Source organism: Nesoenas mayeri (assembly GCF_963082525.1).
Source record: "Nesoenas mayeri genome assembly, chromosome: 1".
NCBI classification, from domain to species: Eukaryota; Metazoa; Chordata; class Aves; order Columbiformes; family Columbidae; genus Nesoenas; species Nesoenas mayeri.
Window position 1 is genome coordinate 42,770,109 of NC_137541.1, and position 13,363 is coordinate 42,783,471.

At 38.1% G+C, this 13,363-nt stretch overlaps 1 protein-coding gene across 9 annotated transcripts in view; it reads right to left on the reverse strand.

Moving 5' to 3' along the window:
- CNOT4 (CCR4-NOT transcription complex subunit 4) overlaps nucleotides 1-13,363 on the reverse strand; it is an 81,657-nt gene that overhangs the window by 35,876 nt on the left and 32,418 nt on the right. For 5 of the 9 annotated variants that reach the window (XM_080343764.1, XM_080343761.1, XM_080343762.1 and 2 more), the window contains exons 1-2: nucleotides 9,318-9,648; nucleotides 1,691-1,888 (exon numbers count right to left, since the gene is read on the reverse strand). In XM_080343764.1, coding sequence (XP_080199890.1) covers nucleotides 1,691-1,888; nucleotides 9,318-9,617 — 498 coding nt within the window. In that variant the 5' untranslated portion in view covers nucleotides 9,618-9,648. Of the gene's footprint in view, nucleotides 1-1,690; nucleotides 1,889-9,317; nucleotides 9,649-13,363 lie in introns of those variants that run through there. The other 4 variants (XM_080343758.1, XM_080343759.1, XM_080343766.1 and 1 more) reach the window with 3 other exon arrangements.

The following is a 13,363-nucleotide window of genomic DNA, read 5'->3' on the forward strand; positions in this document are numbered from 1 at the left end:
TATCCTGGCAAGATACAGGAATATTTCATGCTGAATGAGATATATGTATCTATCTATTTTATAATCTAAAGGCAGGGGGGGGGAACAAAACAAACCACCACACCAAAACACACACATTAATTCCAGTTTCAAAATAGCCATGTTAAAATTGCATCCAGACATATTAACTACTAGGAACAATAGGGACAAAGCTGAACCCTCAGTCACTTGCCACACTCCAAAGAGGAAGAATAAACGAGTTTTCAGAAGACCAGACTAAGTATGGGAAGACAATACACAACTCTTCCCGGGGTAAGAAAAAAACATTTCAGAAACACCACCATGCTGAAATGAATTAGCAAATATCACATCCCTAAAGAAAAAAAAAATACTCCTGTCTTGCCCTTCCCAGCATCAGTTAGTAATAGCCCACCATTCAGGGACCCTGTGCCAAGCAGGAGCATCTCCAGCATATTAAGCAATTCTCTTGAATAACGGTTACCTGCATGCCAATGGAATTGGCAACGCATCTGACACATTTGGTACCAAAAGCTTTTATTCTTCTATCCCTGTGACGGAAGGAGGTGCAGAAATACTGACTACTCGGACTAAAGCTAGGTAAGCTAAGGGTATTTCCAGCTCTAGATAATAAGCTGAGAGGTTAAAAAGGAAGATTTGTTTCCCCAGCTCCATCTTCATATCACATCAACACCAGACAGTACAGCTAAACTATACTGATTCAAAAACTTATTTACCTAAACACCTCCTTTCCCTTCTCAAGGGAACACCAATGTCTTCAATACCTAACTGCATTAATCACATCTGGAACATCCTGTAGAACCACAGGGCACATTGTATAGACAACCATTCACTCACTGGTCTCTTCTAACTGCTCTTCACTTGATCTACAACCTCTTGAAAGATCCTACAACCACCCTCAGGCATCATTCTAGAGGAGACTACAATCCTGAGTAAAGCAGAAGAGTTCCTTCAAGGGTCTTGCAGATTATACTCCTGATAAGATATGGCAGTGTGGCCTTCACAGTTTCCACAAGAACATGTCAACACAAGAGGATCCAAAACACCTTTACTTACTAATTCCATTAGCCACCTGCAGCTGACTGGTGATGGAAGCAAATAAAACATTCTAAACACAATCAGATTTCTGAAATGAAAAGCTTATTTTTTATGATGCAGAGTGGCAACCCAACTCTTTCCTGGGTCTTCCTCTTACCATTTTTTTTTTCCTTTAATTGACACCACCCTTATGCTCCTTCCTAGTTACACTACAAGTATTAGCTTTTTTTCTTCTGTCCCTACATGTTTGTGCTACACTTTATATTTGTTCTTTATAATCCAACCAAGCTCTCTCATTTTAGAATTGGTGGTGCCTGACCCAGCTATATAGTGTCAGCAGATCCAGCCTAGAAAACTTAGTATCTAAAAAAAATTCTTAAGCTTATTTTCAGCTTAACAAGTCATTTTTAAGGAAGCATCTATACTCCCAAAAGCAAAGGCAAACACTAATTGAGATTATTTTGGAGGAGGAAGCTGAGTGGGTTCCTTAAGAGGGGGCCTCAGCAGCAGTGAATCTTTTCAATGCTGCTTCATTTTGTACACATCGGGGAAACAGACAAGGGTGGCACAAAGGTATTCCAATGGTTCCTTGACAGTAAGTTAAGAGCAAGATCAGCAAGTGCAAACTGCTCACCTCTGGATCTGCTAGGCGCTGAGATAGCCCTACCACGAAGACAAGGTTCTTCTGTACAACCCGTACGCTAGCCAAGTGTTTGCGATTCTCTGATATCTTCTGTTTCCTCTCATTTTGTTTCTGTTTCTTTTCATTTTTTATCCTCTGCAGCTCTTCCTGGGAGAGTGGTTTGTACACTGCTGGATCTTCTGGATATGGCTAAGTATAACAAACACCATTAAAAAAAAAACATATAAGCAACAACACATCTGAAAATCATAAATCACGACGTTTTAATGCACAAATTTATTTCTTCTGTTATACCATTCTGATTGTTATGGCCAGCCACATCATAGAAGTAGCATAATCAGTCCTTCAGGAAAAGTCAGCCTCTTGCATATTTTCATGGAATTCTCCTATTTATAGACATAATACTGATTTGGGCAATAGCTACATTCTAATCCAGCTGCCTAGTCAATCTGGTAACACTACAAGCAGCTGCAACATGACAGCCAACATATCCTGTTGAGATTTCACTAATATAGCATAGTAAGCATAGTATAGCACGCTTTTGCCCTGCATATTCACTTGTCTGATACAGATTTGGATATCCAAGTGTATTAACAAACAAAGTAAAGACCACAGGATAAGAAAACAAAATACAAATGTAATTTCAATGGCACACCAAATTCAAGACAGTAACACCGTTACACAGCTCAATGTTTATGTGGTTAACTTCTCCCAGTGAAGAAGCAGATTCCAACACAGTTACTGCATACTGATTTCATAGTATTCTTGCCATGCTTTTGTACCAGTCTGAAACTTGGTCTTTGTCTTCCCTGGACAAAGGTACATTTTTAACCTCAAGATCATAATCTACAGGTAACTCTTCAAACAGACATAACACTGGATTTTAATCTCAAAAGTATACAGTAGAAGTACAAGTGTCCTCAGAGTTACCTAGAAAGATTGTTCTATTCATGCAGAGCATTGCTCTAAAGGCACTATTTTAGCCTGGTCTTGTAGGCCATAGCGCACATCTGACCCAGATTACTCTTCAAAGCAGTCCCATATTCCTTAGCTGTCCCAGTTTTCTCAAATTGAAAAGTTAGATTGTATGCTTTATATACAAAGCAACGCTAAGCACAGAAGCAAGTATATAAAAATATATCTCAAACAAAAAGAAGTGTTTTTAAACACTGAGATAAAGTAAAAAAATGAAGAGAGTACAAGAGATGTGCATTAAAGACTTTAAGATAAAGAACTTATGATCACCAATATGCTGAACCAAGTTCTTTGCTTGTACTATGATAACCAAAGGTTTCAGGGTGCAAGACCAACAAAAATGAATTTAAGTTTTTCCTGACTGTCCTCTGTTAATAGTAGAATACAAAACTAGTTGCCATACTATATGAACTGTGAGAAATCTACAGCAGCAGATCAAAATAAGGTTTTGGTTAAAAGCATATATTCCTCATACTTGCACGATGCTACTCAAAGAGGCACTAAGTGCTCAGACCTGACCGTCTTCCGAGTTCATTCCCAAACAAAAGAAGAACCATTTTACAGTTTGAAGTTCAGCATCATTGTGCTATACATGAGACATCTCCTGAAAACATGCTGCAGTCAATTTCAACAGATGGCATCTCATGGCTAAACAACAAGTCCCCCAAAACACGTTTTTAGTATCACAGAGAAATTTGAACTTGTAAGATACTTTAGCAACAGCCAAAGGTACACAACTCAGTTCTTATCACAAAAACACAGCAAGGATTCATATTACCCTTGAAGAACTGTTAAAATGTACCATTTCTTAAAAAGTTATGTTACTCACAAGTAACACTGAATACCTTATACAGATATCACAACGTTCTTCATGAAAAACAATGACATGTTAGTAAGATCATTTGAGATTAGCCACACCCAATGATTAGCTTGAATTTTTAACACAGATACACATGAGGACTTCTAAGAATAATTCTGCAAGGCATTTCATTTAAAGAGCTTCTCAAAGTCTGTGTTAGTTAATCACACAGAATAAAGAAATATATATTGTTTTGTTTAGGGGACAAACTGCTCAGTAAAGAGAGAGTTAATTCAGTTATCACAGTCAAGCTTTCAGGTAGGAATGGGAAGAAAACAAGCGCAGCAGTACAAGGTAGATAAAGTTCCAAAAATAAAACTGCTCGCCCTACATGAAGTGATGTGGTGTCATAATCTGTGAACGGATGGATTGTGGTTAATTCCTTTTTCATATCCCATACTATGCAAGGCAAGGCTTGCAAGTGTGCTCCTCTCTGGTACTGTGCAAGAAATGAACTAATGGTTGTCACTAGGTTTAGTATGACCTCAGAGGTCCAAGAAAACTAGAGCAAACAGTGTTGCAGTTCACCAGCTTCTTTCTTGACAAGTATAGCCACGTTCAGAGCATATTCTCAAATGAGAAATAAGACAGTATGTTCCTTCTCTGTACAGCTATTTGATACTGGAGGTCCTGAACACTAGTCAGGAAACCTTCCAGGTAGCTCAAGCATAACCCTGAGCAGAATGGTTGTGTTTCTATAGTAAAAGTAGCAGTTTGTATTTGGACAGGAGAGCACAAGAACTGCTCAGAGGCACACACTAAACAACAACTTCAGAATCAGGGAAATGTCTTAATCTCAGGAGAGAGTATATGCTTGAATAAGGATTTCAATCATTTAAGAAGCAGCAGCAGTTGATTTGTCACTATGGTTAATAGCACTTGTTTGAGCAACAGAATCATCAAAAGTTCTTGCTAGATACTGTAGAGCTGTATTATATATGAAATGTTCCATATGTATGCTTATCACTCTTATGAGATGTTTAATGCTTCTAAAGAATGAGTAGTTGGATATCCTGACTTGCAGGACTTGTAAATGAATCTGTGTGCACCTCTTGAATCCCAAGAATAAACGAGAAACACAATCCTAAGAAGCAAGAGATGATTTTCCTATCCTTATATAACGCATGGCATGATGACAGACAGGTAAGAGATGTTGCACATGTAAGGAAGTAGAAAGACAAGTAAGCACAGCACAAACATTTCAGAAGCTAATTCTAAAAAACAGTAAGTATCAGAAATTCTGTTCCTTTCAATTAAGAATGTAGAGTCAGTATACAAATACAACAATAAATTATTTCATATTCAGAGTGCTTGCTTCCCACAATGTCGATATTCATGAACTCAGTTAATAGTTCCACTACAGACGGAACATACGCAGGGAAGGCTGGTGGAACATGGCTCTGAAAGCCAAGCAAGGTGGATTGACTGCTGATGTATCTCACAGTACCATTCCATCTGTTGTCTACCCTGTCCAACTCTACAAAACAGGTGTCAGGTCTTGCAGCAGCCAAAGAGGCAAGGCTACTGACATGATCACTTTTCTTTCCCCCCACCTCAAGAAGCATAAGATACTTGTTAAACCTGCTGTCACTGATTTCTTATCTGGTAGAGGATTTGAGATCCAAGCAAAGTAGCTATATCAAGTGTTATCAGCATTGTGTGTTTTCAGATGCAAGACATTAAAAGATGTCAACATCGCTGATTCACTAAGTTTAGCTGACACCCTCCACTTAAGTTATACAAATCCTCTTTAGCAAAAAGCACAGAAGCCATCTAAAGATGTGCCAACACAGAAAGTGACCAGACTTTGGTTACACTAACTGCAAATTGCTGGTAGTCCTACAAGAACTTCATCAAAAGTCCAAATGTCTCTTCTGTAGTCTCATTTCTTTAATCAGAGATGGCCCTTGATGAATTCTCAGTCTTCCTGACTAAATTTGTCTTGTTGTTTATGTTTTGCTTTCTTTCAGACTTTCTTCCCCACATTTTCCCAACTGTCGAAAGCTGAGCTGGGATCTATTAAGTATTTTGCTTTTGTCACTCCCAGTTGGGTCACATTCCTTCCACACAATGGACGTACCAACATTTCCCAGTTGTTGCTTTTCTACTGAATAGGTTCTGAAATGAGAAATAGAGGAAGTCAATAAGGTTTATGCATAGTATATACCATACTACTTATATCAAGAACAAAAAATAGCAATTTCCTAAGTATTTCTAAATATCAATTGTTGCACCAAACTACTCAGTTGTGGCACTAAAAGCAGCAGAGAAGACAACTGATATTCTGAGACTGTGCATTAAGATCAGGTCTTCCTTTTGCACAAAAGCAGGACTAGGAGAAACATGGACAAAAACATGCTTAAAGAAGTTGGTTGCTTGGTCATAAATGTAATATCTCTCCATCTCTAACACAAGGTACCAAGAGGAAAAGCTCGCTAAATCAGTGAACTGGAGAATGAGGCAAAGTCACACCACAGGATCAGCTCTGTATCAAGTTATCTTATGCGGTGGAAGTGCAAAGCAATTAAGAAATGCAAAGGAGCCAGGCTTCTTTATTGTTGGATTCAAAAATTGCAACAAGTGACACTAAGGTCTGAGAGTGCTATGCTGTATTAAAGCAACGCAAGGGACTGAAACAGTACGTATATTCGTATGACAAACAGTACTTGCTGAGTTTTCAAGAAAAGAAACAAGAAAAATCACTGCAAAGATAAAAATTACTGGCTTTACAACCAGAACCAGTAAGTCTGGTGACCTGTAAACCAGCTTTTGGCTACGTAAGTCTCTTTTGAGGACAGCATATTTTCGTTCTAATTTGACTAGTTAGCAGCTATTTCACTCATAGTTAAGAAATCAATTGACTGGAAAAAACAGGAAGGCTTGCTTAGCATCTTAAAATTGATTACACCTACAATTCTGGCAGGTACCAGGAATTCAAAGTTGGTCAGTTTTATTTTTTTTAAAGAATTACTTTTTGTAGTTAATTAAACACAAACAATTTCCAAGTCTATTTCAGAAGATGCGGACAAAGTTTAGAAGGCTTTTAATGTCTTAAGACTAAGAAGTACTAGTCTACAACCAGCAATCAAGTTAAATTCATACTAGCACCTTACTTTCACAAATCAAAACAAAGCAAATGTTGATCTACTACTGTTAATACCAGGAGGGAACTTAAGACACATTAACTCAATTGACTACAACAACATGAACATATGCTGCACTTGCAAATGTTAACGTATATAACAATTCAAGCATGTGGAAGTTATCTTCCCCTTGGTAGAAAAAAAACCTGCAAGCCAACCTCTTTTCAGTTAGAAATAAATTTTAAAAGGTTAGGAAAAGAATGGTATTCACAGTTAAGACCTATCAAACCACTGTATAGCCAAACTCTCTTATCACAAACTTTTCCAAGATTTCCCCCAAGCCTTTCAACGAAAATCCCTGGATAATAAATGTCTTCATAGCTCCTCTCCACGGACTAGTGACCAAGTCACTGGAGAACTCGCACTGCATTCAATCCCACTGGCATAAATAGCAGTTATCTATTACGTAATTGTGCATAACATACTCAGCCTTGCTTTAATATACATTTATTCATAGTCCATTTTGCAATAAGTACCCTGCCGTGGTATGTATGCACATTATAAACTTGCCATACCTGCTGAAACCATAGTACGTACTATAAACTCTCCTGCAAAAATTTTGTTGCTTTGCCATTTTCTGTGCTTCAGCATTTTAAGTGGTCACACCCAATACATACCATAGTAAATATAAATTAGAAAACTGCTTAGATCTTTTGCCCACAAACCTTACTACACACTGATAGGAACTATTTAGACACAAAAACACATACCTGGCTCAGAAGGTCCAGTACACTTCAAGAGGTGGTTTCTTCATACTTATTTGACGCTGCCGTCAACTGTGTAGCTCAAAATTATTTATTCCCAAAATCTTGATAGGGTCTCTGTGCCACAATGTCTTTGTCTATGCCACGAAAGGAATGTATTCCTCAGCCTCCTCCATGCAAATCTCCTACAATCCAGCGATATAGCTGCAACTCTACTCAAGAGCATCTGGCAGTCCATGGATGAAGAAAGTATCAAGAACATAATTCTTGCCCATTGCAAAAGAGGAGGTCTCTTTCCCCTCCCAGAAAGGTCAGTGTGCTTCATGCTGATTGTAGGACTCATTCCAGCTTTTCTCCCAAAACTGTTTTTCTGAGCAAACTGTATCCAATTCAGCAAAATATCTGCACATCCAATCATACGCCAGGCTATTCCACGTTTAAAAGCTCAGCTATGGCAGCATCCATATTTCATAGAATTCAGATACCCAGAGGTAGTGAATAGCTTGCTGATGTGATTCTTCAGATAAATTCCACAAATTTCCAGTAATGAACAGGCATGGACGAATCGAACGGTTGTTGGCAAAAAGTAGTGTAATAAATCCAGGTAAATGAAGCGACTTACACAGACAATGAAATTCCAGAAATCTCATGTCGTATCAGAAAAGCAGAAGTCGTCTTGTACTATGAAAATTACTCTACAGCATGTGTCATCTACAGCAGGTATCACACATATGGAGACAAACTGGGCTGATGTCAGGTGGATCTTCCTTGTAAAACATACAGCTCAAACACTGCAGCAAATTTGCACCCTTTTTAATAAATGTATGCTGCTGTGGAATAGCCTTCAGGCTTGTGGGTACATCCAAACAGGTTAGTAGTGATAGCTCCCGCACAGCCGAAGCCCAAAAGAACAGCAAGAAAATATGACTGGAAGTGCTTATAGAAAGCTGTGGCAGTGAATAAAGATCATGAGACCAAGTAAGATTACTTGGGGTTTGAAAAGGGAGCTATAATGAGACAGGAAGCCAACAAGGACATAAACTAAGGATAGGATCACAATTAAATAGCAGGAGAACGAGGGGACATAAGTAGCTGTGATTAACAAAAAGAGGAAGGTGAGGCAAGAAAGTTATAATCCAGGGAAGTCATTAAAGAGAATACGACATTGAGAAAGAATTTTGTTAAACACCAAAGATAAGGAAATAATGAGGGTAGGCAAAACACTAAAAAGAGGAAAAAAAATAATTCAAAGATAAAAGAAGGCAACTTAGCGAAGCTGAAGTTTATAGTTGTGGCCAAAGTTATCAGTCAGACATCAATTAAGAGACAGGGAGAAACTGCGACTTTCAAAGGACTACCTTTAAGCATTTGGCAACAAGATCAGAATACTAGATAAAAAGTCTTAGCCTATATTTTGAAATGCTTTAAAGTTTAACACCATTGGATATATCTTCTAAAGGTTTTACATGTTTAGTGTCCAGAAAAACATGGATTAGAAGCTCCAGTGCCACAAACAAAACAAGCAGGTGCTTTATAAGCTTGCTTCAGACAGCTCTGACAATTTAGCTGAACCTTGGCCCTCAGCAAACCCCTGATGCTGGAATCCTCACTTTCTTTCCTGAAAAGACTTTGTTAATGGGTGAGCACCCCAACTCAAAGGATTTTTTTTTTGGCAGTTCTCCTAGCATCAACATGCCTTGATTCTGATCCACAGCATTCTCTATTAATCTAGTTCTGAATTTAACAAACCAAGACTAGCCATTGCACAACAGCTTTGAGACATATGTAGACAGAATCTGAAAGATCCAACACCTCACCCTTGATCTAGGCCATAATTAAATGAATGCTTCCCTGAAGGAAAAGGATGTCTTTGGTACCAACACAATGCAAGAGCCTTGTGATATGTGCAAGACAAGCTGCTGTTCCAGGATATTTACCTTTCTGCAAGCAGGACAAAGTCCATTCTCGTCAGTGCGGATACGATGCCAACAGAAACGACAAATTTGGTAGCCACAGGTGCAAGGAAAGAAGTTGATGTCATCAATTTCCAGAGGCTCCATGCAAAGAGGGCATTCCACAGGGTCTTCCTTAGCATCAGGGCTGCGAGACATCTTTATATGTTCGCAGAGCAGCAAAAGTTTATAATAACTTAATAGACCAAGAAGGTCAGCACTTGAAGGTCTGTAAAAAAAAAAAAAAAAATTATTAGTACTTTTAACAACTTTTCTTTTGTACATTTTAATATTTCAGTTTTTCATCACTTTCCTTCTCCCCACACATTAGCTACTAACACACAAGCTACTCCGTAATAAATTTGAGTGTCTCTTCCTACTTATGAGTCACACAAGTAATATGAAAGACGGCACTGGTGATATACATTCAGACCTAGACAGGCAAACACTTCTTTTACAGTTCACTAGCCTGTTTGGGTTTCAAACTATATAGTTGCAAAGAAAGGCTTAACAGTGTACCCCATACATTGCTTTTAAGTTCTGTCAGCTCCTTTAACTATTGCTTTCTTGATATCTTCCAGAAATCCAAAGTAAATCCTTGAATGCAGGACTTCACGTTTAAGATCCATTTATTCCTTCGTTCAGAGACTTTGAATAACATTTAGGTCATCCATTCAGACTTTTCAGTAGGGTTACAGAATTACCAAAGAAAAACATCGAAAGCTTCTTACTCAGGAGGATTCATTTTTTGATCTTTTTTTTTTTTTTGTCCAGAGACTGATCTCTGAGATCAACCTTAGGACTATTAGCCAAGATTTGTCAGGTAAACACCTTTGCACATGTGTCAGACAACTTTCATAAAGCCATTTATGCTTTTCACCAGCTTTCAATTCACACCAAAGCCCAAGTTTATACATGTGGTCAAACCCCTCCCCTACATTTTAAGTTAGAGTGCAGCTACAAGAAGGTGTTTCTGGATCAGAATTTTGAAGAGAAATAAAATTCAGGTCACCATCTTTTAAACTAATTTATTGACCTCAGTCATTTGAGTATGCTTCTATTCTGTCAGTTTAAGAATGAAGCACAAGGTAACTTCCAGACTCAAAACAAGGCACATACAGTCATCACTGAGATATTCAGTTTGGGGTATTTTTCTTTCTTTCTTCATTTAAGTACCACTCTGGATATTTGAAGTTGTATCTAATGTCAGCAAGCTGTTTCCATCTGCTGGATGGGACGCATGTAGATGGGACAGAATAAAAGGGCAGGAGTAGAATTTTTAGGTGGAGCTTTTAGAGGTAACAAAACCCAAACGAACTAGAAACCCACTGAAAAAGATGTGACCAGAACTGATAGTTGGATGGTTATACTATCTGTAACAAACTACACCACTTCTTTACAAATAATTGAGCTCAAAAGTTTTTTAAAAATCCAAGATTCTTTTCACAATTATGTGACACACAAACAATCAGGAATCCCTTCCAGCTTCCCAGGGAGTTTTCCCCTTTGTTTCTAACAAAAAAACCACTACATCACGTACCATCCAATCTTTCTCCAGGCTTTTAGAAGCAAGTCCAGAAACAAATTCTCACATCTACCTACTTGAAGAAGAGTGACATTTACTCCTGTCCTTGGAAATGAGATGACTGAATGTTTTGAGAAAACCCTTGCTCACAGTTTTCTGTATGTTGTATTATTAACCTAATGTATTTATGGTTTGATACTTTAACACAATAACAAAACAGTCCTGTTTATAATCTTCCACACTCAAAATCATACTTCCTTGCATAAAGTCTCTCTCGAAGCCCAAGAAGTTCCAGCTCAAGGATAGGATCCCTCTAGCATCAGTCTGTAATACTTGTCCCTGTCCTGCACATGTCGTCAGGGACAGAAATTCCTCTGCAAGCTGACATGAGAGAACCCTAAAGGTGAACAGCATACACACACACAACCAAAGCACCATCCAAATAACACAGCAGAGAATATATAGCTTTATATAGGAACAGCTGCATTATAACTAGGTTAACCTGCATTCACAGGCTAATATCAGGAACCATGGGTAACTGCAATTTTTACTAGTTTGGTAGGGAGCGTAGCCTCTAGGCACAAAGTGCTGTTCTGGTAAACATGTACCACTGTCCCAGAGAGAGAAAGTTCTACTGGATACTCACATAAAAGTAAGGATGAGAGAGAAAGGATTTTACATGTGCTAAGCATATTTTCTCTTTATGGCATGCACTAACAACACTGTCCTCTTTCTGACCTTCACAATGATTAAAATCAAAACATTAAAACTCCTGCAATACAGCAGCTTTTACTTCATTATCTATGCTTTCAATAGTGCTATAATTACAATAATTTTGACAAGCTTAAAACTAGGTTCTAGGATCTTACCAGTGTTTTCTACAGAGAACACTAGCAGAATCTGACCTGAAGGAAGGAAAGTATTAGTTTGTTTGGGAGCTTTGTCTTGTTAAGAACACATTCCCACTGGCTGAAGAGTGGGAGGAACTGTTATAAGTCCACAGCAAATTATTTAATTGCTTATTATGCAGATAACTTAACACACATTTCCATAGCAACCCTTACATTTCCTGTAAACTTCTCACACTTGTGTAGCAGCAAAACCATCACAACATGGAAGTGACATTAAACTGAAACATGTTATAAACTCAACAGATTTTCTGCAGTTTAGATTTAGAATTGACTTTGTCACAGATCTCCAAACAACAGGTCAGTAAACAGACACCATATTCCCTTCAACCATGTACTCATTCCACCACACGCTTAGCGACTTTGAGCCTACTGAAACATGTCTAAACAAAGCCATACTAGTTAGTGCTAGCAAAGCTGTAGTTAAAAATGCAGTTTGGAAGAAACTTCAGCCACCACAGTAGAAGTACTGAATTATGAAGTTACTATTTGGAATCTCCACTACGAAATGTCATCAATTCATGTGGAAAAAAAAAAAAAGTGTGACATATTAGCAAGTGTCTCTGGGATATACAGACAAGCTCTAACAAAACTGCAAGATGATTAACATTTATGAGCTGTTTAACACTAAGGGTTCAGCAGCTGCTAGCAATAATGCCAATAGCTTGATTCTGTTAGCAAGTGGCCTGTTATTTTACAACAAGGAGTAAAGAGCAGCTGTGTGCCATGTTTCTTGAAACCAAGTAAGAGGCAATATTTATTTATTTGGAAAAAGACCATTCAAGCATACCATTTAGAAATCCTCCACTGAAATGTGTCTCCATTTTAGGAGGGTTTATATACCAGTGTCTGTGTTTCAACTACATCAGAACAATGCTTGTTTTTTTTTTTCAAAACTGGAATAACATGCACAGTAAGGCATCATTAATTCATTGTTCATATGGCACTACTGAGAAACAGAGTAACTAGTCAGCTCTAAAGCTGTTCCAAACAATTCAAGATTAAGGTCACAGGGAAAGAAATGCAGCCGTGGTAAAAAAAACAAAAGGCAGTTTTACGTGCTGTGTTTAATCCAGAGTACTTGGTCTTTCGGATCAAATCCAAAGAGATAAAATTAATAGCATCTTAGGAGAAGAAAGGAGGAAGGTTGCGCACATGTGCACATGCGATACAAGCAGCTAGAATTCGTCCAGTCACTTTCCAAAACACCAATGACTGCAGCCAAACGGGGCTCTGACAGCTCCACATCCTGTTTACAGAAGCCTCTGCCAAACCGTTCATGCACACAGGGATGCAGCCGAGGTGGGCAACGTCCAGCAGCATCTTTCAGATTCAGTGAATTTGTAATAGGTTATAACCAAAATATAGAAATATATAGTTGTGTGTCTTATCTCTTCCACCACACCAGTAAGTTCCTTTCTTCTTCAAATACATATGCAAAATGAAAAAAAGATAATTTTTCATTAACTCTGAAAAGTGCTTACTTAACTGGATTTGACAGCTGTGTCTAATCAGCTTCACTGTACAATTGTTTCTCTTGATGAAATCCTCCAAATATTGCAGCCAGGGAAAACAGATCCTACTATTTGAGGGTACTT